We start from the raw sequence: 26,216 nt of genomic DNA, 5'->3' as shown, positions 1-26,216 counted from the left end.
AGGAGCGCAAACCTATTACAGGTAGTCCTTGACTTACAACAGTTCATTTAGTGACCATTTAAAAGTTACAGTGGCCCTAAAGAAAGGGACATGACCGTTTTTCACACTCATGACTGCTGCAATATCACCCTGATCACAGGATCAAAGTTCAGACACTTGGCAACTGGCTCATATTTACGACGGTCACAGGGTTCGCATGATCCCCTTTTGCGACCTTCTGACAAGCAAAGTCCATGGGGGAAGCCAGATTCGCTTAACAACCGAGTTCTTAACTTAGCGACTTGCAGTGATTCGCTTAACAATGGTGGCAAGGTAGCAAACTGGGGCAACACTCACTTAACAAATGTCTCACTTAACAACAGAAATTTTGGGGCTCAATCGTGGTCGTAAGTTGAGGGTTACCTGTTTAAGCCTCTAGTCTAAGACTGTAATAAACGGATTGAAATTAAATAAACGGATATTATTGCAATTAAAAGGGCACAGTAATGGAAAGGCTGCAATCATTGAGGAGATTTAATCTGGAAATAAGGAGAAACTTTCTGACAGTGAGAACAATCAACCTTTGGAACAGAAATTGCCTTTGGAAGTTGTGGGAGCTACATCACTTGAGATTTTCAAGAAGAGACTGGGCTGCCATCTGTCAGAAATGGTCTATGGTCTCCTGATTGGGCAGGGGGTTGGACTAGATGACCTACAAGGTCCCTTCCAACTCTGATTATCTGTTAAATCTGATTAGCAATGTTAGAATAAATGGTCTGGTCTGGTCTAAAGTGGCGTGGCTCTTCATTTTAAGCATACGAACATTTCAAGCACAAATCTAATTCTGCTTCATTGCTGGATTCCTTGAGGACCAATGGAGAGTTAAAATGAGGGGCTCGTAGATTTTGCACCTGCATTTGAGGGTGCTACCTGGATATGAACTTAGTTTAATGCACTTGTATAGCTCAGGCTGCTGCTTGCAAACCGGCTCGGGGTGCGACTTCAGTCTGCGGCTTGGCAGAAGGGAGAGTAGAAAGTTGGTACCAAAGTAAGGCTAACTAAAACTACTCTGGGGTTGAGGGAGTCCTTGGCGCTCTCCGAGCCGGGTGGTTTTCTTGCAGGTGTTTCATGACCCAACTAGGTAACATCATCAGTGTTAGTAAGGAGGGGGGTTGCTGCCCGTTTATATTCTTTGGCAGTTTGATTGGGGTATTGCTTACTTGACGCTGGTCTGCTGTTACATTCTTAACAATAAAATACTTCCTTTCCCTGTATACCATATAGAGAGCCAAGATGGGGAAGTCTTGAGTTTCTTTAACACACTTTCCTGTTTCCTGCAGCTAAGTTCATCTTTCACTTTCACTCCCACCGTATATTTTCTTCAGTGGCTCTCTTTCTATTTGATCTTATATCACCAAAGGAGAACCATCCACTCACAAGCCCCTTCTTCCAAAAAGCTCAATGCAAACAAGATTGCTGACCCTGGAAAGAGGGAAGGATTGGTGGGGGGAACGGAGACAGAAAGCTGTGGGGAAGATGGGTGACTGAATGAATTAAAAAACAACCACCACCCAGGGCAACTGATAGACTAACAAACAGCCGTGCGCCACCACGTACGATGGCAAATCCAATTAATATGTTAGTATTTGTACAGTCTAAGAAATATTTTGACCTCCAGAGTCTGCAGGTGAAAAAAAAAAGATGAAAGGGCAATACGAATAGACTCCGATGAAGGTTTGTCTACTGATTAATATTCAGGCAGTTTGTTATCTGTCTTGATGTGGCATTCAAGAAGTTTGTGAATTGAAGAAGAATGGGGAAAGAATGGGAGAAGTAGCGGTATGGTGTGGTGCTTAAAGGAAACCCTTGGCAGCGATATCTCCAGGTTTTTCTGAAGTGAGGTTCAGAAAGTGTGGCCTACTAACCTTCTTGGCGGCCCCCCAAATGGGTGTGACCCATTTTTGTGTGTGTTTTTATAATTCGGGCAGGTTTAGTGGGGCAAATTTGGTGCTTTAAACTTGTAGGTGCTTAGGGAGCCTTTTTTGGGGGGGGGGTACCCCTTTATAAACTTCCTGGGAGCTCTTCTGAGAGTTGCTGGCCCATTAACTTTCAGAGAGTGGCTCTCAACATGTTGCACACAGTCTGGTGTGTCCCCTCGGATAACGACGATTGTCAAGCCCTGTGCTAAGAGAGTTGAAGAGAGTTGAAGAGCACGTAGAAAAAAAAGTACCTTCCTCTCCCAATTTTTTTTTTTTATTACGAGCATTTTTCTTTCCTGTAATGTTGTGATCCAAGAAAGATGCCCCAATGATTACAAGCCTGCCTCTTTCTTGCTTCTCAGCTTGCGTATTGAGCCGGAACTTCTCAGCTGCCCTCATCTATTATCTTCTCAGAAACCACAATTTTTTTCCCCCTTTTAAAGACTTTATTGAATTTTACATAAATGTACGGATTTTGTTTTTGTTTTTCTTTTAAAAAAAGCCCTTCCAGACTCCTCAGAGACACAGCCTAAATGATTCATCCAATTAGAACTTCATTTGGCTATTATGGAAGATTATTGAGCCATATAAATCAGTTCAGGTTAAGATGAAGGAGTAAGAAAACGACAAATGTTTATGGACGTGTCTAAAGAAATGGATTAAGAGAGAAAATCAGGAGAGAGAGTGTGTGTGTGTGTGTGTGTGTGTGTGTGTGTGTGTGTGTGTAAAAATCAAGGGCAGATAAACAGTCTTTCTGCAGAATAATTTTCTGGTACTTATTCAGTCTCTTAAATACATCAGCTTTCAACTGAAAATCACCAGACTCCTGCATCAAGTCAGTGCCAGTCCTGATACGGACCTATAATTGTGGTTCTGCACAGCTTAAAAATGAGCCCATGGTTCACTGATAGAAAGGGATTAAGAGAAATCATGCACAAATAGTGGGATTGCTCACACACAGACAAGCTGAAATAAATCAAAATAGGTACTGTGTAAATATAAACAGCCCTGTACAAATATCACAACTATTCATATGTACCAGAGGGGTTCCTTATATTTTTATTTTTTGCTACTATGAGGTGCTATGGATCAACGCCCTGGATAAAATACTATTACAAGACAAAGGTAATGAATGAAATGAGAAAGTTCTTCCTGTGTTCCTAGAAAGGAATCCCCAGCCTTTCTAGGCATCTCTCGCAACTGGCAATGCTGGTTGTGACTTGTGGGCACCCCGGCTGACCCAATGTCAATCAGCTGATTGAGATGCCTGGATTCAAATAAGAGGAATCCATTCAGGAGGACATAAGAATTTTAAGTATGATAAAGAGAAACATGGTTTTTATTTCTGTCCTCAAACGTTTTGCATCCCTCTTACTCTGGACCTCAACTTTCCCAGGCTGCGGGCATGGAAAGGTAAACCTCTCGTGCCTTTTCCTGGGAGAAAGTGGAACCTGCAGGTTTGCAGGCTGTGCCTGGGTGCCCTACTGCCCTGTCAAAGCGGGACCACAACTTCCATCTAAAGAAATTCCAACTAAAGAAAAGTCAACTGATCGCCAGAATTATCAACCCTATTTAGAAACGGCCCACCTCTCTCAAAAAGGGACCCCTCCCAGGACCTCCTTTCCCTCTCTGCTGGAATGAGTGCCCACCCTCCCCTCTGGAGAGGTGGGGAGAGAGAGAGAGAAAGAGAGAGAGGGGGCTGATGCCATGTGAAGAAAAAGATCCCTCTCTACCTTTTTTTTTTTGCTGCTTTTAATTTCAGACAGCCACAAAGGCTAGGGGCTTTCTCCTTGCCCTGCCTGGGTCCTCTCCGAAGGAGCAGAAGCTAATTCTCCTCCACCCCTTTGCCCCTACACCATGAACCAGGATTCTCCCACTCCCCAAGTCCTCTCTCCACCCCCTTTGGGGGGGGGGATTCTCCCTTGTCTTTTTCTTAAGGGAGGGGGAGGATGGAAGACCTCACTGCTGCTCGCCCACTGCCTTCATTGGTGGGATTCCCCTCCTTCCCCCTTCCCATGATGACGCAAAACCCTCTGCTCCCCCTATTCCCAGGGTATTCCTAGGGATTTCTCGGCTAAGAGCCTACACGGGGGGATGGAGGGGGGGGGATGGGAAAGAAAGGGGCGCCCCCTCCTCTCCTCCCCTCCCTCTTCCTCTATGGGCAAAGGGCAAAGAAAGGGGCGCCCCCTCCTCCCCCCTCCTCCACGGGGCAATGAAAGGGGCGCCCCCTCCTCTCCTCTTTCTCCCCCCCCCACTTTATGGGGCAAAGGGCACCCCATATCTGCCCTTCCTCGGATGGAGCTGGGTTTCCCCCCCCGCTTTGCAACTCCAAAGGGCCGAGGGCCCCAGGCGCCCCTCTCCACCTCCCGGGGATGGGAGACACCCCCCCCTCTTCCAGGTCTCTGCCGACCCCCGCTCCGGCCCAGGGGTGCTCACCTGCCCAGGTTGCTCAGCCTGCTCCGAGGAGGCCATGTTTCCAGACCCGGCTAATCGCGGCGGGGCTGGGAGCGAGGGCCGAGGAAGGCGGCCGGACCAGGCGGGAGCAATCGAGCCCCGAGGCGCCGATCGGGAGAAGCGCCGAGGAATGGAAAGGAGGGGGAAGGAAGGAAGGAAGGAAGGAAGGAAGGAAGGAAGGAAGGAAGAAAAAGAAAGAAAGAAAGAAAGAAAGAAAGAGGAAGGAAGGGGAAGGAAGGAAGGAAAGAAAGAGGAAGGAAGGGGAAGGAAGGAAGGAAAGAAAGAGGAAGGAAGGAAGGAAGGAGGGAGGGAAGAAAAAAAGAGGGAGGAAAGAAGGAAGGAAGGAGAGAGAGAGAGAAATGCTTTTGCAGTCAGGGGTCTCCCAAATTAGGGGCTAGTGACTGTTGGAAGTTGCCACAATGGCAATGGGAAAAAGGGACTTATGGCCGTTTTTCGCACTTATGACCATGATCCCCATGGTCACGTGGTTCCCTTTGGCGACCTTCTGACAAGCAACCTTCAATGGGGAATCCAGATTCACTTAACAACCTGGTTATTAACTTATCAATTGTGGCAAAAGAAAGAAGGTCCTATAATGGGGGCAAAATTCACTTAACAAATGTCTCACTCAGGAAAATAAATTTTGGGGTCAGTTGCGGTTGTAACTTGAAGACTACAATCCTGCAACTGAAAGATGTACACAAGTCTATTTAGGGTGGGTATGTGCAGCCTTGGTGACTTTTAAGACTTGGGGACTTCAACTCCCAGACATCCTGAATTCCCCGAATTCTGGGAGTTGAAGTCCCCAAGTCTTAAAGTTAACAAGCTTGGACAACCCGGATTAAGATATTTGTTATATTTACTTGATTTGTGCCTTGGTTTCTAAGCAGCCCACAGAATTAAAGCAAATAGTGAAAAATATGAATTTTTAGAAAGAACATTAAAATCGAGGTTAATCAGACATTCTCTGGAGGAAGGCAAGAAGATATTAGGAATTTTGAAAAACTTAGATTCACTCGATAAGAACTATGTAAATTTATAGTTGAGTCTAATAATGATACAAGAATAATACAATATAATATAATATGTATAGTTGACTTACGTAATATGAATATTATGTTTAGAAGGGGAAGACTGTTGATATTGTGACATTGCACAAAAAAAATGTACCAACCGACATTGTATTTTGGAACATGGTTTTATTTTGGTGTTTTATGTTTGTGTTTGTTAGTGTTTGTCTTTAAAAAATAAAAAAAACTTTTACAAAAAAAAGATATTAGGAATTTTTTTAGCAATGAAGTGAGAGTCTGATGTAAAGGATGTTTCGTTCTGGATAGCATCCGCACAAAAACACAACTGCTAGAATTGCACAACCTCACCTAATGATTTCTACAGCATCCTGACCTGTTTTTTTTTAACTCGCTCCTGGTTTCTTAAGAGGCCTTGAGAGTCCTTTGCAATGTCATCCTTCTTAAGATAATGTGTGTAAGGAGTTCATGAAACGCTAAAAAATATTAAGAAGTGCCCTGCCTATGGTAAGATATGTAGTGTATTTTAAAAAGTTAAAATGTCACCTTATGAAACGTAAACATTTTGGAATCCATAAAACCACACTCACAAACTCAGAATGATGTTTAGGCGGGGACTGGGAGGATGACTAAGCAGTACAAACAAACCTTTTTCCTTCCAACAAAACTGAAGTTTGAGCAGGGATGAAACTACATCCACCATCATGCCACAAGACATGGGGGGAAAGGGCGCCTTTCAGACTGAACTACATCTCCCAGAGTGCCTCAGAAAGGTTTTGCCGGACCCTGATTGGTTCCCTGCAGTGAACGGGTGGTTGTTCCACAATAGAATTCAAACCCAAGAAAAGTGGAAGCAAGAAAAGGGGATGGCAGAAGGCGGTTCAAGGCTACCCCTGTTGAAGCAATGCCTGATCAGGCGGACGGGCCAACAGGAACAGCTTGGAGTGGCCGCCTCCAGCCTCCAGGAACTGAAGAGGAAAGGTAAGACTTTCTGCTCTGGGGGTCATAGCAGGCACATTTGGCCGTGCAGGCAGTGTGGCCTACCGTACTACTGCTCTACACCGAAGGGATGCAGATGTTCTGTTTCCTGGGCATTAAAGTATTCGCTGCTGGAGAGAAAGAGAAGAGAAGGACCAGGGGAGACAGGATAGCAGCCTTCCAATATTGGAAGGGCGAGGGAGAGAAAGGAAAGGAAAAAGACAGAGAAAGGAAGGAAGGAGAGAAAGAAAGAAAGGGGGAGAGAAAGAATGAGAGAAAGAGAAAAACAGAGAAAGAAAACAAAAGGGAGAGAAAGAGGGAGAAAGGAAAGAAAAGGAAAGAAAGAGAGAGAAAGAAAGAGGGAGAGAAAGAGAGGGAGGGAGCGCAAGAGGGAGTGACCGGAGGCTAAAACCTACGATAAACAGTTGCAGGAACTGGGCCTGACTAGTCTAGGGAAGGGAAGGACCAGAGGAGACAGGATAGCAGCCTTCCAATATTTGAGGGGCTGCCCCAGAGAGGAGGAGGAGGGGGTCAAGCTATTTTCCAAGGCATCTGAAGGCCAGACAAGGAAGAATGGATGGAAACTGACCCAGGAGAGATTCAACCCGGAAATAAGGAGAAACTTTCTGACAGTGAGGACAACCAACCCATGGAAGAGAAGTTGCCTTTGGAAGTTGTGGGAGCTTCATCCCTGGAAGATTTCAAGAAGAGACTGGACTACCCTCCGTCAGAAATGGTATAGGGTCTCCCGCTTGGGCGGGGGGTTGGACTAGATGACCTACAAGGTCCCTCCCAACTCTGTTAATCTGTAATCTGAAAGGCTAAATCTGAACCCGTGGTTTTTTGTTTTTTTTTTAAGGGCTGGTACAAAGGGTAGGAAATAAAATTTAACCCGAGAAACCTTCTCGGCCGATGCAGAGAAATTATTCCGCCTTGTCCTCTTTTTCCACAGCCTGCCATCTGCTAGCAATTGACTTGGCCTCACAGCCTGTCACTTTGGTACTGGCTGAAGACGGCACCATCATAGATGACAACGATTACTTTTTGTGCCTGTCCCAAAACACCAAATTTGAGGTGGTAGCCAAGAATGAGAAAAGGACCAGCACAGGTATGGAATTGATGCTTTAGACGTTCAGAGCCAAAGAAGCGCAAACAAAGTTTAGATAACTTTGATCGACATTCAGAGGATGAATTCAAGGATCAGTTGGTCCTCTGAATGTCTTATTATTACACTTGGAGAAGTTTGTAGGTGTTTGTTTGGGGGATGGGGAGAGAAATTTTAAAAGGCAATCATGAAAGCTTATGCCTTTTAATAAACCCTGTTAGCGTGAAATGGTGCGAATAGACTCTTTCTGACATTGGGTGATGCCCAGTGTGTGAAATTACACACATCTCTTAATTTTTAATGTCACAATTCTATCCCTTTCAGGTGAGGGCACAACTTGGCTAGAGGAAGAGATCACAAACAAAACTGAAGTGGACAGCAGTGGAGAAAAATGGAAAGTTTTGGCCAGGCAGCTGAAGAATGATCTGTCTACCATCGTACTGATGTCCGAAGAAGACCTCCAGGTATAAAAAGGTCACGCCTACAATATCACTTGTTCCAGCCTCTTACTCTTGTCACCTTTGTTTTATACAGAATGGATTAAAAAATGATGATTTAATTTTTATTTTTATAAAAATTATTTTAATGGAATGCTTTTGGAGTAAAAAAAAAAATCTATCCTAACGATGGTTTTCTATTTAAGATACATTAATAATTTAGTTTATTCAGCATGAAATGGTTTATGTAGGACAAGGCTGTATATTCTGCAATATTTACATTTTTGGTAAATTCATTCAATGAATCTCAAGCTCTGCAAACTGAGATAACGTGCACTGCATTGATGCATTCAGACAATTTCACAGTACCCATGAGATAAATCATAAAACAAAGTTCAGGAACGTTCTTTTATCCCGTTGTTTTGCAAATCTATGTACATTACAAACTCTATGATGGTTTGAAGAGAAATGCATCTGTACCACCAGATTCTAAGAGTGAGGAGGAAGGGCAAGCAGTAAAAATGAAAGTGAACCCTTCTAAGCTGCTTATAAATATCATTAAATATCAAATATCATATCATATTCAGACCCATCCTGGCAGCGCCTGTTAGCGGGCATCCACTCGCCTGCGGTTTGCCACATCCCTCACCTTGTTATATCACTGTCGCTTCACCAGCCAACCCATTGAAGTTGAATGGGACTCTTGGTGAGTCAACAGTGAGTCAGAGGAGGAGCCGCTGCAGGATAGAGGTGACAGTTGCTCTTTATGGTTTAAATCGAGTTGATTTAAATCAAGCCAATTTACTAGTTTACTACTTTAAATCATATCATGATTTAAATTGAGTTGATTTAAATCAAATCCAACCTGGTTTTATATACCGATTGAAATAAATCTATATATATAGAAGCGAAAGACCCATCGTCACAAAATCTCCAGAACTGTAAAGCCTACAAACTTGGAAATTTGGCACGTATGTTCCTCCTCTTGGCTTCTAGGTGCTCACTAAGAAAGGATTTTTTGAAATGACCATCAGAGTATTTAGAATATTTCCTATATTATAATTATTAACACGCTCTGATGCTAAGGAGTTCTACTCCCCCTCCCCACCTGAAAAGAAATTTGTTCCAAGTGCAAAACACAAGCAGAGGAGATGAGCAGCAACCAGCTTTAGTACAGAAGAGTTGAGCTAATGCCCATGCCCAGGCTCCTTGCTGTCTCCTTATTGCTCACACAACAAATACTGTTACAGTTTCCAAACAGCCCTCAACTCTCTCACACACTGACAGGAGGCTAGCCAGATGAATACCAATGGATGCTGGTAGGGAGAGCCAGAATTTTTTCCCTTATTTTCCTCCCCAAAAACTAAGCCCGACCAGAGAGTTTTGTAGCGAAGCAGAGGTATCGAGCTGGTAGATTTATTTATATGGCCACCCAATTTCTGGAATCTTCCACCAGCGAAGCTGGCATTCCTTCTAATGGCCACATTTAATGATGGCTTCGAGCTAAATGGGGGAGCCCTAAGCATCTCTCACCTTGGCTACCAAGTGCTGGGTCCTCTCTTCTTCCAGGCACTCGTTGATGTACCGTGTTCAGATCTGGCTCGAGAACTTGCAGAGAATCCGCTCCAAACCCAGAGGTTACAAGCCAGCCTTCAGGAAACCCTGGATAGGCGGGAAGAGGAGCGACGGTCCCGTCAACTTCTGGAACTTTACCTGCAGGCCATAAAAAAGGAGGATCAGGCTACACCCACAGCACAAGGTAATAAAGATTATTTGGAGAAATACTGCCTAGTAACGAAGGTGTCAGCGTCCAGTGAAACTCCCCATTTCATTCAGTGCTCAGAAGCAAAGTTCATCCAAGTAAGAAATTTATTAGACGAGTCAATGGGGAAGGAAGGCCAGATTCACTTAACAACCATGTTACTAACTTAAGAACCGCAACGATGCACTTAAGAGCTGTGGCAAAGGCGTGAAATAAGAGTAAAACTCACTTAGCAAGTGTCTCGCTTAACAACAGGAATGTTGGGCTCAATTATGGTCGTAAGTCGAGACCAATATACCTTCCCCTTCAAATAGCAACCACAGAATTTTTGTGGTTTTTGGTTTTTTTACTTGGTGCCAGCACAATGCTAGATGCAGTATGAGTTCCTTGACATTAATTGATGGAACTTTTTCGAGCAAGCCATGATGAAAGCACGGTTGATAAAACTGGTTTTCTTTGTGAGCCAAATTCAGTGGAATGGAACAAGCCATTCTGCACAGGTTTGAGCATGTTTCAAATTAGTGTAACACTTGAACAGGGCCAATATTTGTACCTTACAAACATTATGACCTTGAGAGAGCCTCTAAACTGATTAATAATTGCTGGTTTGCCAGCTATAGCCAGACAGGGAACATTTCTAATTCTGAGCCAAAGTGCTATGTATCCCATTGATTGTATGCTGCCACGGAGTGGACATACTGCATGCATGTTTTCTTTTATTTCTTTATCTGATTTGGTTGTTTACTGAGGCTTATATATAAAATAATAGGGACGTGGTGGCTCAGTGGCTAAGACGCTGAGCTTGTCGATCAGAAAGGTCGGCCGTTCGGTGGTTCGAATCCCTAGCACCATGTAAGGGAGTGAGCTCCTGTTACTTGTTCCAGCTTCTGCCAACCTAGCCGTTCGAAAGCACGTAAAAAATGCAAGTAGAAAAACAGGGACCCCTTTGGTGGGAAAGTTAACAGCGCTTCGTGCACCTTTGGCGTTTAGTCCTGCCGGCCAGATGACCACGGAGACGTCTTTGGACAGCGCTGGCTCTTCGGCTTTGTGACGGAGATAAGCAGCGCCCCACTAGAGGCGGAAACAACTTGCACGTATGTGCGAGGGGAACCTTTACCTTTATATATAAAAGTGTTTTTTTGAAAAGAAAAAAACCCACTACTGGTGGCAATAGTGATAGAAAGGTTTGCAAGGGACTCTTGTGTTAACCCTGAAGCTCACCTGACCGAAACCATTTTGTCCGCTTCAGTGTTGCCACACTGGAACTGAGGGTTAGGGAGGGTTCCGGATTTGAGATAGAGGGATTTTTCTAGCCAAAACAAAATACTTTCTTTTGAAAACCAAGGACATTTTCACACTTGGTCGGAAGAAAGTGGAGGGATGGCACCCGGTTGTCAGGACTGCGCAGTGATTGGACCGTGCGACTGATTGTTTTGAGGAAGTAGAAAATCTTTTACTTTTAATAAGTAAATAAATCAGAGTTGGTTTTCACCAGATATGTGCTCATATGATATTTCCAATGAAAGCGATCTTTGAGGAGTTCGAATGCCTTGGAGTCTTACTTGCAATGGATTTGTCACTTTGGAACCCTGACACCTTGCTTCAAATGTCTCCTTTTAAGAGGCACGGACTCTTCTCTTTGTGTCTAGCATCAGAAGCAGAGAAAAAATCCGGAGGAGGCACCGATACCGTGGACCTGGGGAGCAGTGGCCCAAGCTCAGTCGAAAGGACTCGGCTGAGCGCCTGCGTTGTTGCTGTGCTGAAAGAAAAGCCTGCCCCAGAACTCAGTCTGGCCAGCCAAGATTTAGAGGTGAGTGAATGAAGACTGATTTTTTTTTTTCCCCTACCAGCATTTGAGTTAGAAAAAGGGGCATTTCTAAATCTCTTTGTTTTCTGTCGCAGCTGATTTGCAAAGAGGATTCCGAAGCTCTTTCTCGGACCCTAAGCTGGGACAAACCCAAGACCGAAGCCTTAAAGGAGGCATGTGGGCAGGAGCTTTCAAGGCGACTGCAACAATTGCACTCTCTAAATTCACTGAGGAACTTCTCCAAAGGAAAGAAAAAACTACCAGAGCCTGAAAGATGGTTGAGGTCAAAACGCCGGAAATAAAAGGCCCTGGAAGCCGGAATTTGAGATGGATTAATCACCTTTTTGGTTTTCCTGAATGGTAATGCATCTCTTTTCCAACCGACCAACGAAATATAAAAAGCAAAAGGCATTTGATGGCTCTGTCGTATCTCACATCAGCAAACTATTTATTTACAGGAGGTGTTAGTCCAAAGCAAAAGTATTTTCCTTTAGAACCTTTGAAGATTTATGGTGTATATTGAAATACAGTAGTGGTGTTTTGAATAAGGCCCTTTTTTCAAGGTAGGATTTTGAAGCGTCCAAGATGCACAAGTTTTACCCAAAGGACTTCTCCTGCTTTTAAATTATTGTTAATTTTGTAGGGATTTTTTTATATATATATATATATATATGGAAAAGTATCTGGAACGTGTGGCTTTGAATATGAAGAGCTGATAATGGATACAGAACCATGGGACAGACTCTATGTCACTGATTATATTTTTTAAAAAAATATGTTTATATTCAAGAAGTAAAGGCTTTGTATTATTGGCTAGCATTTTGACTGCTGATTGAGCAATTAAATATCGCTATTACATAGGCTTGCTTTGGGACACGTGTTCAAGTAGGACAGCCTTTTGCAGGAATGTGTAAAAGTAGCAGGAATTTGTAAAATAAAACTGAAACACACACACACACTCATAGTGATCCAAGGTTAAGGCCAAACATACTTGTCCCTACCTGAACCAGGTTTGTCTATTGAAGCACTAAATAAAGAATACATCCAAAACCACATGAGATATTTCACTGTCAGTTGAAGGCAGCACACAAAGGTTAGGTACATGTAGTAATATTTTATTTCAGCACGGAACAATTGGATGGGGAAACAACTCGGCACTGGCAAAAAAAAAAAACAGGAAAGACGAGCTGGCACACAGCATTCTTAGCTTGCTCATAAGCCTCTTTGTGGAACTCTTAAAGGTGTCTTACAATGTGTTTGTTTCTCTTCTATTCAGAGGATGGTCATGCTGTACATATCGAGAGCACAGAAAACCTTCAATCATGACAATGGACATAATGGTGTTATCCACCCTGCCCCCTACGGTTTTCTTGCAACAGCATTTCAGATGCTGCAATGTTGAATCGGCATACATGCCCAAATGTGGCTTCTGCCTTTGTTCCTTTGCCAGCCCACTTGCCAAAGTGGCACGCAACAATTCTGTCAATGCAAATAGGGAAGTGTCTGCTTTTAGCGACACTTACCCAAAAATGCAGTCAGGAAGGGTTTGAAAGTGGCGCTGTCTCAATTCTTGCAAGCCTCTTTGAAGCTTCGTATGTTTTAAGTTTAGAACTTGGCTCCCTGGCATTTCCAATATATTTGCTAAAAATACAGTCAAAATCATGAATACAGTGTAGCTTTGCAGAAGTCCCCACAAAAACAGCCTCAGCATAAAATATTAGCTTTCTTCTCTTTTCTGTATCTTTTTTTTTTTAATAAAATCACATTCTCAACTTTTGGGATAAAAATGTGCCTGAAATTTGATAGTCTAAGCCTGCATAAAACTCAGGAGCCTGAGATAACCAGAATAAAATTGTATTTGAGCCACTCAAGCAGAAGGAAAAAATGGAGTGGCAGCTTGCAGAGTTCTGAATTCTTTTTGTATGCATCCTTCCTTGATCTTACAGTATTTAGTTATCCTGTTGTTTCTGTTTATACAGGTTGCTGGTACAACTTTAAAGTAAAATTATGTCTTTCACAGAAGTCCTTAGAAGAAGGAATAATTTCGATTTTTCCCTTTGGAAAATGGCTTTGATAGGAATTTTACAAGCATGGGATTCATATTTTTTTTCCCCTTGTTAAATTAAGCAGAAGCCTGAAGACGTTTACAAGCATGTTTTGCTGATGGATATTGTCAAAATAGAAGAGCAAATTGGAAATGGTTTGCTTTGTATACTCTATGTACAACCAAAGTACCTTTAAAACATGAACAAAGTTGTGTTTTGCCACACAAGAGATGGGTGTGTGTGTGTGTGCGTGGGAGTCAGGAGATCCAACAATATAAACAAAGCTTTCGGTAGACACACTTCTAATACCAACAGAAGGGAAAGTGGAATTGAATTACAGAATTACTCCCCAAAGTCACCAATCAGATCCACCCCTTGAGTCCATCCATGCAGGAACCAATCGGTTAGCAAGAGGAGAAGGTTTTCCAGAAGAAGTTTTTACAGGGTGCCTTTTCCTGAGTTGGGGGTTGAGGAGCCCGGGGGCCAGCTCCAATTTTCTCCTGCCTTGACAGATGAGACGTGTTCATGTGCAACGCCCGTTCAGTCAGCCCCGAGAGGAGAACCAGTAACTCCTTCTTCTCGAGGTCTGCTGGTGCCTGGAAATACTTGCAAACGAAGCAAAAGCGAATTAAGCATTGTGGTGGGAAGAAGCGAGGAAAACCGAGGCTTTAAAAATTTAAGGCTGGGAGATTTAAGCTGCCTTGCCTTGAGACTTGGCAAGTAAATCCTGCTCAGTTTCATGCACAGACCCTCCCTGGAGATTCCTGAAGATCCTTTCAACCGGACATGGAAAAGCTCAAATATACCCTATAAGAGCAAAGGATGTTTGAAATGGTCCTTGATGTAATGTCTGAATCTGCAAGCGGAAGCATTTGCACCAAGACAAATTCCTTGTGTGTCCAATCACACTTGGCCAATAAGGAATTCTATTCACTTATAATTTAATCCTAGCAAATAAAATGGCAATTAAAAATGTGGCGAGATATAAAGCATGAGGCTTTGATGCTTACTTTTCTCATGTTCTCAAGAAGGGAAACCTGCCTCTGTGACGGTTTCAAAGGGTGCTCCCATCGCTAAAGGACTGCCTTGATTCACTATACATAGAAACGAAGTGGGTTTAGCGGTCTTGTATTTTGAAGTAGAAAATTAAGCGGGCAGGACTCCTTTTTGCTTTCCTTGAAACGTAATTTCACTCTAGTCCGTTTCATTTAAAAGTGCTCTATCAAAGCAACAGCTATTAGCCGCTAAATTTATCAGGCTGCCGTGCTGCAGCTCATACAAGAATTTGGAAGAAAAATAGGTTTTTAATGGTAGATTTTATGGAGTGATCTTTGAATCTTTCCGAGGAGAGTAGCATAAATCAAATATCCTGAGCTAAAAACTTTTAAAACAGCTTTTAAAATTATCTTTCTGACAACCTACAGCAATTATTTTGATGAAGGTGAAGATGTAGTGGGTCTTTTTAATGAGAGGTATACAATGGAAATTCAAGAGAAAGCGTAAGGCCCCCCGGAGCTATTCAGCTTGGTTTCTGGAAGGCTATTTCCTGATTCTTTGTATTATTTTCTCCCAATTTTTGTTTTGAAACCGTATCACTTTAGCTTTAAATTATCCCCCCCAAATTAAAGTTATTTTCATTAAAATGTTTCCAAAGCAGGAATCTTATCAAAGTGTAAACACGTTTTAGCCACATTCAGGGTACAAGAAAAAGCAAATCATTTAGCCAGTAACAACCCCTCCCAAGTTAACCAGTGGACTTCAATTCAGATTAAACAGAGTTGGAAGGGACCTTGTAGGTCATCTAGTCCAACCCCCCACCCTACACCATTTTTGACAGAGGGCAGTCCAGTCTCATCTTGACAGCTTCCAGGGATGAAGCTCCACAATTCAAGCTTATTTTAAAATACTCCGGACTGCAACCTCCATTGCTCCAACCTCTATAGCGGATTAATTTTCTGGCTATATTTTACCAGCAAAAGAAACAGGATTTCTTCTGCCCTTGGCTTACCTTGTTCTGTTGCCTCATCAGCCCTTCGGGAACAGGAAGTGCAACCACTCTGTCACCCGCCATGGGCCTGGGGAACAGGGCCAGCCCCAGAAAAAACAGGCAGAGTGGGGAGAACACTTGCAACGCCATGTAGCTCAGATGTAGTCTGAACTTCACCTGCTTGCAAGTGATATGTTGTGCTTTTTAGACTTGGGGAGGGAGATTTTCTGTTTCCAATCTGCTACGTTTTATTAGAGGAGCCATTCGCAGCTACCCCCACCTCACCCAACCATCCTTTCTTTCTTTCCAAACTCTAGCAGTGACGCATAAGCTGGGGCGCAATTAAGTCTCCAAATTGTGCATTTTGCACGCTTTAACCCTTAATTAGAGTCTCTGGGTGTCAATCCCATTAAAGTACATTTGCCATCAGTTTAAGCTGGTGTGTGCATTTTTATTTGCTAAAAAAAACCACCCTCTTTATCCCACTGAACCTCATTTCCTCACCATTATTCCCACAATGACTAGGACGTTTTGAATACAAAATAGTGTGATTTAGCAAAGTAATGATTCACTGCGGCAAACTGAGCAGAGGGGAGCAAGAAAGCCAACTCAAGAGAACCACAAGTCTTGAGAAGGTTTTATAATGAGAAGCAAAACTAAGTTTACTATTAATAATGAAAAAATCTCCAAGCAAAAATAAAAATCCCAAAGGGCAAAACGTTGGCAAAAATAGTACAGATGAAACGTATTCAAAATTAGAATGAACCTGGGGAAAAGGTTCAAAATAAAGGCAAAATTTGACTACTAGTTCCCTTCGATAGAATGGGAATGACAAAGTTATTAGGTAGAAGCAAATGAAACAGTCTATAGTGGGGAAGATATATTACAAGTTGCTAAAATATTAGGAGGCACACAGAAAATCAATACTTTGTTTCTCATAGTACTGGATTGCTATATCACCCAATAAAATTGGTTGTCAGGAAATTCTGTAAACAAACTAGCGCTATCCCATATACAATTTAGAACTGATTGATGACATTTACTGTCATACCATGCAGTGAAGGATACTTGGATGCCTGGTTATGAGAGGACAAAACAAATTCATTCAGGATGGAAATGTTTATTAACTTTGTTCCATTATTATTAATAAAATGTTTTATTAACTGCAATATAGAGCTGTCCAGTTCAAAGAGAAAATGCCATTCAGTGATGGGCAGAGATCACATATATCATTTTAAATGTATAATGTGGTTTGACCAATTTTGTGAAACCCTGATCTTCTTGTCTTATTCAATAGAATCCAGTTTAAGAACTGTGGCTTAGTATGATATGGAATATCAGTGCTGAAGAATGAAATAACTGAGTTTTTCAACAATATGCTCAACTAAATATTAGGATGATCAGGACAATTCGAATATGAAAATATATCTAAGGTATTTTCAAGAAGGGGGAGGAACTATTCCTGTGTGAACTCAGGAAAGGTCTCAAGATCTGTATTTTTTCCTTATTCTTCTCCAGTGCCTGTAGCTTTATAGCAGATGCTATTACTTGTCCAATTTCCAGCCAACTTCCTACGAAAATTAGTACAATATAAAGCCCTGAAGATTTGCTCTTCAGATTTCCAAATATTTTGTCCAGTGAGAACTAAATGCCCCTTTGGCTCTTTATAAGTTATATAATCATCATTCTTCGGGTGGACCACTCTCATCTTAAATAACTCACTCCAGGCAATCATCCAAGTTCTCCATTCAGATATATTTTTCTTTTCCCAATGTTTATTGCTTTTATTTTCCAAATACACTGTGCTTATTAAAAAAAAAAAGAATTGTAATCTAGGCAAGATGACACTGAAGATCTGGGCTCCATAACGAACGTGAGAAATCCCCATCTTGATACCAGCAAGAGTGAGTTTTATGCCATGTTGGAATCTTCATTCTCGATTGCCGCAGGTTCTTCAAGCTCATTTGAATTTTTTCCTCCTTTCTTAGCAGCCGATTTCTTTTTCCTTTTCTCTTTTTGTTCCAGGTTATTCAAAGAAAGCTTATCACTCTTCTGAGTAATATACTTCAACTAGAAATATAGAGAATGTCATCAGTCACCTATACTGGCATAGGTCCACCAGGCAGGCAGTGAAACACATAGCAATGCAGAAACACATCCAATGTATAGATAAACATGAAGATCTGTAAGCAGGATGACATCCAGTGGTTCCTCAGGCCTGGACCAATAGAAAGTCTAATAAAAGAAGCAACTAACTGCTTGTAGTAAATAGATAGTAAGCTGTGATTCAAGATAAAAATCTACTGGATATGTCAATGATTAAATCTCTGGCTACCGAAAAGTCAATGCTGTTTAATCATTTCTCCCACCCAATCCAAGCAGAGTTGTAACAGTTAGCACTTATCAAATTCAAGTATCTTTCTTCTACAAAAAAAGAGAAAATGGAATGTTTTCCTCCATTCATCTACTAGTTGATTTTAGCCAGACTTTTCATTTGTTTTACAATGTTCATCCGAGATAGAAAGGACAGTAGATCAATGTTTGCACACAAATTACTATATAACTTTTTCTCCCACCTTTGTTTTTATTTGTTGCAGGATTATTTTAAATGGTTGTTAGATAGTGGTAGGAGAACTGTTCATAATACGAAGATCGCAATTTGATCCCCAGCAATTAAAAAGGGCTAACTAGCAGATGACGTGTCGGGCAAGGTGTAACATAATGAAACTACAACTCTGAACATTCTCCATCATCAGCCATGCTGCTGGCTAAGAAAAAAGAAGATTTCAACAATGCTTAAACTTCTGGCCTGAGTTGGTTTAAGGCATTTTCCTAATTGTAAATATGTTTATATCCTCTTCAGATATGGTAGCAAACTGCTGCTCAATTCATTTTTGACAAAGAGAAAAACAAACCTACCGAGATTAGCAAATTCCATACGTACTAAGTGTGAGCCAAGAGTGTTTATAGGAATTTGGTTCAATTTATGACTCCCACATATAGCCCGATCCATACACTTCAAAGCAAAATAAATCTCATTTGTTTTTGCCAGTTTTACTGATAAATCTGTTGTTAGGATGACTGCATCTTGTTTCAATTTTCTTCTGTATAAAAAACAGCTTATTGGAGCCATTTGGCCCATGACAACTCATACATTTTTTTTTCTTTTACATTACTCCTGTTTTATAGCATCTATAGATTCTCTTCCATTTTCAATTTATTTGCTGTACAAATGAATGATGGGGTAAGTGCAAATGAGTTCTATCAGGATATAACGTAGCACTATATTCTCAACAAAATGTAGCTTTAAATACAACAGTCCAATCAAAGGGTGGTGACTGAAAAAGCAGTTCTATATAAAGAACGGTATCCTAATTTGTTCTCCATAAGCAAATTCCTCCAACTTTACTAAGAGTTACCTTTCAATTAATTTGCAGATAGATTGCTGACTTTTGGAAGTAAGGAGAGGAAGATGAGGACGATGGCTCAAATGTTACTAGATCCTTCAGATTCCGATAGAGGTAGTCCTTGCCTTACAACCATTCATTTAGTGACCATTTGAAGTTACAACGGCACTGAAAATTGAGTTATCACCATTTTTCACGTTTACAATTGTTGCAGCATCCACATGGTCACGTGATCAAAATTTGGATGCTTGGCAACTGGCATGCATTTCTGACAGCTGCAATGTCCTGGGGTCATGGGACCCCCTTTTGTGACCTTCTGACAAGCAAAGTCAATGGGGAAGCCAGATTCACTTAACAACCAGGTTACTAATTTAACGATGATTCACATAACAACTTTGGCAAGAAAAGTGGTAAAATGGGATGACATTCATTTAAACCTCTCTTGATTAGTAACGTAAATTTTGGGTTCGATTGTGGTCATAAGTCAAGGACTATCTGAATGTTTTTCTTCTCTGATATTCTACTGGCCCAAATTTTTTGTAAGAAAGAAATTCACCAACTATATATAAACAAGTGACTTTGGTACAATTGTAATCCTGGAGCACTGGAGTAGCTATTTTGCTCTTCCGGTTCTACGTTCAATTAAATTGCTCTGCAGCTGTTGGTTCAAGGACAACAGAATTCAGCTGAAGGCTTCAGCCCCCACCCACCCTGCCTTTCAAAAATAGCTAAATATTGCGTGGTGGTGGTGAGAAGCGTGCCCTGCTGGGATTTAAAATTAGCAGAAACACCGGCTCTGTTCATTTGAAGCTGAAGATCTATTTTAAATAAAAGAGAGGCTGCATATCTCAGTAGCTGATAGGGAAGCTTATAGACAACGCATATTAAACACGGCAAGAGAAATGCCAGGGAGCCCTTTGTGTTCATCAGGAAACTTGACAATCTGCAGCAAAAGGTAACAGTCTCACATTCACTCACAAACAGAAACACCACCCAGACCAGGTACCATCAAAGGCATCAAAGCAGGACTATTCGCCGTCCTTGATTTTGCAGTGGGGTTGTTATGAAAATTAGGACTGTGTACTAATTTTAGGGCTGTGTACTAAACAAAAACTGAAACACAAGAAACCACCGACTTTGCACTGCTAAGCAGGTGGAAATGAGAAGACTGAGAAGCAGGGCACACATCTCTGGCAGGTAGTGAAATGCTAACTTTTCAGCCACCTATTCTGGCTGACTGGAAAGTCACTGTTCTTGAAATAAAGTCAAGTCGGAGGGAAATTCCAGGCTGAAAGCAGAATTTACTCCTGAAGTTCAGTTACCTGGCTTATGAGTTAACTGAGAAGCCTTCTACATTTATAAATTCCTTTTACAAAAGAGGGGAACATTGTGCCTTTCAGTAAGAATTAACATTACAGGATCAATATCATCATCTGAGTTTAAAGCAGAACGTCAGAAAGTACGCCACTTGTATCCCATGGCTGTTTCTAAAGGCCAGGAGTAAGTCAAGAGAAAAGAGGCTTGTCTTCTTAAGGCTACAGCATCATAAAAGTAACAGACACAGGAATATAACATTTCCAAGCTACTGTTTGTAGTGTTCAGTACACTACAGAGAAAAGTACATTGTGTGACGACAGCTCTTTAAGCCTGTAATACGGTTTAAGTTCTTGTATGTGTAAACCTGTAAAGTGCCACTAGCTTTTACAATATGGTGGCCTTCGGCCAGATTTCCAACCGTTCTGATATCAAAAAACAGCCCCTAATATTCTGAGACCACCAATAATGCTGTTCTTGTCCTCCAAAGCTATGTTAGTAACTTCCAGAACTTGAGAAGCAATGTAGCAGTTCAATCAGTTAAACCCAAGATGCCAAAAAGTTCCTGTATAGATATATCCCCTAGGACAGTGACCCCTGTGGGGTGTATACTCTATGTATGCATGTGTATGAAACAGGCGAAATGACAATTGCAGCATTGTAATTGTCACAAAGAGCTAGAACTTTAATTACAAGGCTGCAGCCACCATCTTGCCTGTTTTCTCCCTTCTGTGGAGATGCCACTGTCTAAAGATACTGAGGATCAGTTGTTTTTAGGACACTTGTATTGGCCTACAGTTACTTCTATTCTACAGATAGTCCTCAACTTACAACAGTTCATTTAGTGATCATTCAAAGTTACAACAGCCAGATTCATTTAACAACTGTTACTAACTTAACTGCAGTGATTCATTTAACAACTGTGGCAAGAAAGGTTGTAAAGTGGGGCTAAGCTCACTTAACACATGCATCATTTAGCAACATAAATTTTGGGCTCAGTTGTGGTGGTAAGAATACAGGACTACCTGTATTCTGTCAAATATACTGCCAGCCAGCCTCCGTAAACCAGCATATCATTACCATTCAAGCAGCCTCCAGCATTTAAAAGAGACATAACAGTAAACAAGGCTTTCCAAGTGAAACAACAGACCCCAAGGGGAAGGATCTCATCTCACCAATGAGTTGCTCCTTCGAGCCAAAAGCTTCACATCTTCAACATTGATTGTACTCCGTTTTCCATGCCTATGAAAAGGAGGAAGTGATCAGGTTACAAGAAGGTTGCAGGAAAATTGTCTAATCTTAAAATCTTATCAAAAAAAGTTGCTTGAGTGTAAATCATTTAAACTTTTTCTACAACTGCTAGGTACATTAAAAAGTGAGCTTTTTTACATAATGGCAACTAGATTATGTTGAAATACTTCTGGGATTTTGATTTGGCTAGAAGACCTCCTGATTTTACCAGCCTTCCTAGACTTCTTTTCAAGACCAAATTGACAATTTATCTATCAAACTTTGAATGATAAATAGCAGGGGCATTTTTGTTCCTTCTGTTTTGATGTTTATCTATGTAAAATGGAATGTTCCCTTGGCAACTGATACACTGTGGACAAAGTTATTAAATTACTTCTCTGTACTACAGCAATTTTCATTGATAATAGGAAAATGACTGTATTACTTTGTAATTCTGTAATTGTATTCTATATACAAGCAATATTGTTTGAACCAAGGGAAGGGAAGGCCTTGAAATATTTCCTGGGCACTAGTACAGTGTTTCATCTGATTTTCTCATGGTTCTTGAGACTCTAAAATGAAATTATGATAAATGGAAATGAGGGGGTAGAGAAGGAGAGAATTATCTCAGCAAACTCTAGGGAAAAAAATCTCAAAAGCTGGACAAAGATACCACTGGATATTAAAAACCAGGTTCTTTGCGCGTCATTCAAGTCTCGCTTGATTTATATATTAATACACCCATTATATAAAGACATTGATTTAGGACTGTAATTTGCAAAGTGAAAGTTGACTTTCATTAACCCAGAAAAATGGACACAAAAGCAAATTGTAAGTGGAATGAAATAATGGGGGGGAGATGAAATTATGACTAGCTAAAAACAGATACTGCAAGGAGAGATCTGATCTTGTGGCAGTTTTATATTTTTAGACAAAAAAACCCAGATGTACAATTTTTCTACCAGTGGCAGATAGAAGAGGGCAATAGAAAAGCTAGGTAAATACAAGAGGAGGAATTGAGGACAGGTCTCAACCTGACAAAAAGATTAGAAGATTATAACACCTTCAAATCCAAACATTATCCAGTTACATCATTGAAGTCTATGGAATATTTTGCTGCTAAAATCTGTATTCTTCTAATATAATACAAAAGCATGCTCTCTGTTCATTAACTAGCACCATTCTTAGTCCACCCTTTTTTCAAGAGCTTGGCGCCAGATATGCAAGTAATTTAACATAGTCATTAAATAAAATACAAATTAATGCAGTGAAATAAGAGTCTCAGAATTAATTTTAGACCATCCTTGCTAAAAGCCAACTGGTTGAAAGCAAGAGGCTAAGAGTGTATGTGGATATGACATACAACAGAAAACAAAGGAAAGATACATTCCGATTATTGTTGTGTTACCTCTTTCCACGTACTTACTTGGCAAACATTTCAAGGTCCTTGGCAAAAATTTCTGAAAGGGAAAAATTAAAAGTTTCTTAAAATGTTTTCACTTGAAAAGTAGAGCCAATCTCAACAGTTATAGGTAAATCATGGCTATTTAATGTAACCTAGCCAGCTTCCAATATTATCATAAACAGATTTATTTGTAAACAGCTCCAGCTTGTTAGTTAGGTGGGGATGAAAAGAATGGTTATAGAACAGCAATTTTATAAGCTAAGGAAAGATCTAATAAAACATTCCAGAAAAATTAAAGGCAACCTATCAAGGATAACAGGATGAATGAAGGGAAAAGAAATATACCCATAAAAATAAATATTATGAGCTAAAATTCTGGATCTTATTAACCAAATAGTTGAAAGTGCACAGGAGAATGAATATAGCAGCTACCTAGAACTCCTTAAAACAGCTGTTCCCTTTTGGATTTTACTATTGAAAATGTTACATTTGCTCTCCTATGTGTTGCAAAACACATTTTTAAAGATCAAATCCAGTCTGGGAGGAGTGTATAACAAAATGTACATGATGATGTCACACAAATGTACATGATGATATCACACAAAGGCCATGATTTGTCTCTTTGTGTCAGCCATCTGAAAGCAAATACATACTAGTATCCTGTATGGATTAGAAGTCCCTTCTATGCAACTGGAAAAGAAATCTAGAGTAGAATTGCTGTCTAGTTTCAACTGATTTTGCTGAAGGATCTGTGCATTTTCTCTAGCTTTACTGAAGTTATCTCTAAGGTTATTTCCAGTTCCTTTTTTAAAGAAATACTACAATATTGAAAACATCAGGAAAAGTACCGCATTGTCTAAAGGTGATCTCAGAAATAGCTGCGATGGTCTGTTTGCTAAACTGAATGTTTTTCTCTTCAGCAACTTCCTGGCACAGGCAGGCAACAGTGTAATGAAAAGCCGCTTTCAACCTCTAGGAAAAACATAGTTAAGGAAAAAAAAGTTACAAAATTATTCTATGCACTGGTCTCTCTCTCTCTCTCTCTCTCTCTGTGTGTGTGTATTATACCAGGACTTCAAACTAACTAACTAAACAGAATACATAATAAATAAATGAAGTACGATTACCAAGCCAAGGTTTTTGAAATCTTTGAGAAATTTAAGAACTTGGGAGACCCAGAGTGATCAGGAATTTGGGATTTCATATCCCCTTCAGCATTTTATAACGGCACCTACTTGTTTCCTAAATCTTAGACAGCTTTCCATTTTTTCAGGAAAATCAGCATTTTTTTACAAGTTTCTTAACTGCCTTGTGTGAAGTATTTGAAAACCAGTGTGTATGTACATAATTAATCCATATCTATATATAAGGTGTGTGTGTTTTTAAATACACAGACACACCCTATATATATATACATATGTATATGAATTAACACACACACACAAAGAGCATATTTTGGGTATATCCATATACATATGTATACATAAGGTGTGTGTGTTTTTAAATACACAGACACACCCTATATATATACATATGTATATGAATTAACACACACAAACACAAAGAGCATATTTTTGATATATCCATAAAAAGGTCAGGCCTTTTAAACAATTTAATATATCAATGACACCAACTATTCAATATTTATTTATCATATTTCCATTCTGGCTCTGGACGGTTTACAAAAACAATCCTTTTATTGTCATTTTCTCCTCAATCTTTCTTTATTGAGGCCTGGCCTTTGAATGTGCTTAAGTAAAGCACCATTTTCTCTGAACAAAGCATTAATAAAACAGGGTGCCAGGCCAACAGAGCTGACTCTGTGTTTATTACAAAAAAGTGTATGCGTCTCTATGTTTATACGTATGTATTAAGTGAAAGGGGGGGAAATGTCACTCCAACCACTCTCATTCCTGATATTCCGTCCCCAAAGCACTCTGTACACGCTCAAAGGACATGGCCAGTTTGGCAGCAGCAGGATTACCCTTCCCTCCTCCTCTGGAAACTCTGCACATGCTCAGAGACCCCTTCCACCACCACTACCGCCAAGGCTTCCTTCCTCCCGCTCCCCCGTTCTCGTGGAACATTTCAACAGCCCAAGAAACGGCGCTTTGCACGTGCTCAGAGGCACTACGTCTCGGGGGTTGCTCATTTCCCCCTCAGGTCCGCCAGCCGGCGAACTCCCTCACGGCCGCGGCGCATAAAAAAACAAAAAAAAAACAATAAAAGCCGAGTTAGCGGGAAGCAAGCGAGAGAGAAAAAGCCTCGGCGGAGAATCCAGAATTTTAGCCATGCCCGCCCCTCTGCACATGCTCAGGGGTGCCCTTTTTCCCGGGCGGGGGAGGGGGAGGAGAAAGGGTGGTACCTGCGCCTCAGCTTCCATAGCGGCCAAAATGGCGGCCGCTTTTCCCGCCTTTTATTTTTCGCCTCAGGCGGGCGCTGTTGAGGGGCGGGGCGAGGGGCGGGGCCGCCAAGCGCATTCTCCTCCCACCCGGTCCTTTCAAGCGTCGGACTACAAACCCCATGAGGGAAGGAAGGAAGGATGGGGCTTGTAGTCTCACTATGGAGAGCAGCGCGGGGAGAGGGGTTGAGGTCGAGCGGGTGGGTGGGGGAAGGGATGTGAGTTGGCCTGAAAAGGACGTGAAATAGAAATAAAATGGAAATAAAAGTGTAATATTTAATAACAGGTGCCAGAATAACAGAGTTGGACGGGACCTTTGAGGTCTTCTAGTCCAACCCTCTGCTCAATTTCTTCTTAATAATATAAGGTAGAATTGAATAAAAACCAAAAAGAGAAAATGAAAAGGATGGAAGTGTAAATGAAATCTGAAATATAGATTGTAAAGAATATGAAAGGATGTATATTTTTTGCACATTCTTCCGTAATTTCTTTATATTTTCTTTTACTCTTTTTTAAAATCCTTTTGTGAACAAATATATTTTCCTGCATCTAAAAGGAAGAAAGTGAAAATAAATTAGGAAAGGATGTAATTTTTTTTTAAAAAAAAGGATTAAAAATATAATATAAAATGTAAAGAATAAAAATGCATGGCAAATAAAAACCAAAAGATAAAGGTATGTATATATGAATGCAGAAGTAAACAATATAAAATAAAAATAATTAAATTTGCTTTTACTTATCATTTAAAAAAAAATATTTTTTCCAAATTTGCTCTCAGCGAACTCCCTCTTAAATAAAACCAAACAATTCTTTTTAATAAGGATCAGCAGTCAAAAAGGAGATATAAAAACTGAAGGCAGCTTTTTCAGGATTTGTTTTCTTTTTATTATTTTTAATT

At 40.8% G+C, this 26,216-nt stretch overlaps 3 protein-coding genes across 4 annotated transcripts in view; 1 reads left to right on the top strand and 2 right to left on the bottom strand.

Annotated features, from left to right (window-relative positions):
- Nucleotides 1-4,501, bottom strand: part of PEX14 (peroxisomal biogenesis factor 14) — an 88,602-nt gene extending 84,101 nt beyond the window's left edge. Inside the window, exon 1 of the mRNA XM_026715802.2 lies at nucleotides 4,395-4,501. Coding sequence (XP_026571587.2) covers nucleotides 4,395-4,430 — 36 coding nt within the window. The 5' untranslated portion in view covers nucleotides 4,431-4,501. The remainder of the gene's footprint in view (nucleotides 1-4,394) is intronic.
- A 1,593-nt stretch (nucleotides 4,502-6,094) lies between these two features.
- On the top strand, nucleotides 6,095-12,389 carry DFFA (DNA fragmentation factor subunit alpha). Of its 2 annotated transcripts, none has more exons than XM_026715880.2 (6): nucleotides 6,095-6,421; nucleotides 7,371-7,526; nucleotides 7,848-7,987; nucleotides 9,530-9,719; nucleotides 11,372-11,532; nucleotides 11,625-12,389. In XM_026715880.2, the coding sequence occupies exons 1-6, from the start codon at nucleotides 6,145-6,147 to the stop codon at nucleotides 11,829-11,831; spliced, it is 1,131 nt and encodes a 376-aa protein (XP_026571665.2). In that variant the 5' UTR covers nucleotides 6,095-6,144; the 3' UTR covers nucleotides 11,832-12,389. The 2 variants fall into 2 exon arrangements, with proteins under 2 accessions (XP_026571665.2, XP_026571666.1); XM_026715881.2 differs by having other exon boundaries at nucleotides 6,243-6,421; nucleotides 11,344-11,532.
- Nucleotides 12,390-17,297: 4,908 nt separating this feature from the next.
- CENPS (centromere protein S) lies at nucleotides 17,298-25,387 on the bottom strand. The gene is made up of 5 exons (XM_026715806.2): nucleotides 25,283-25,387; nucleotides 23,766-23,889; nucleotides 22,939-22,972; nucleotides 21,458-21,524; nucleotides 17,298-17,631 (listed from the first exon to the last, which is right to left on the bottom strand). Exons 1-5 carry the CDS (start codon nucleotides 25,298-25,300, stop codon nucleotides 17,473-17,475), a joined length of 402 nt encoding a protein of 133 aa, XP_026571591.1. The 5' UTR covers nucleotides 25,301-25,387; the 3' UTR covers nucleotides 17,298-17,472.
- Between the last annotated feature and the right edge of the window lie 829 nt (nucleotides 25,388-26,216).

The sequence above is a fragment of the Pseudonaja textilis genome, chromosome 18 (genome assembly GCF_049901715.1).
Source record: "Pseudonaja textilis isolate UNSWEBS1 chromosome 18, rPseTex1.2, whole genome shotgun sequence".
NCBI classification, from domain to species: domain Eukaryota; kingdom Metazoa; phylum Chordata; class Lepidosauria; order Squamata; family Elapidae; genus Pseudonaja; species Pseudonaja textilis.
Note: the sequence above shows the minus strand (reverse complement) of the source record. Positions and strands in the feature narration are given on the sequence as shown.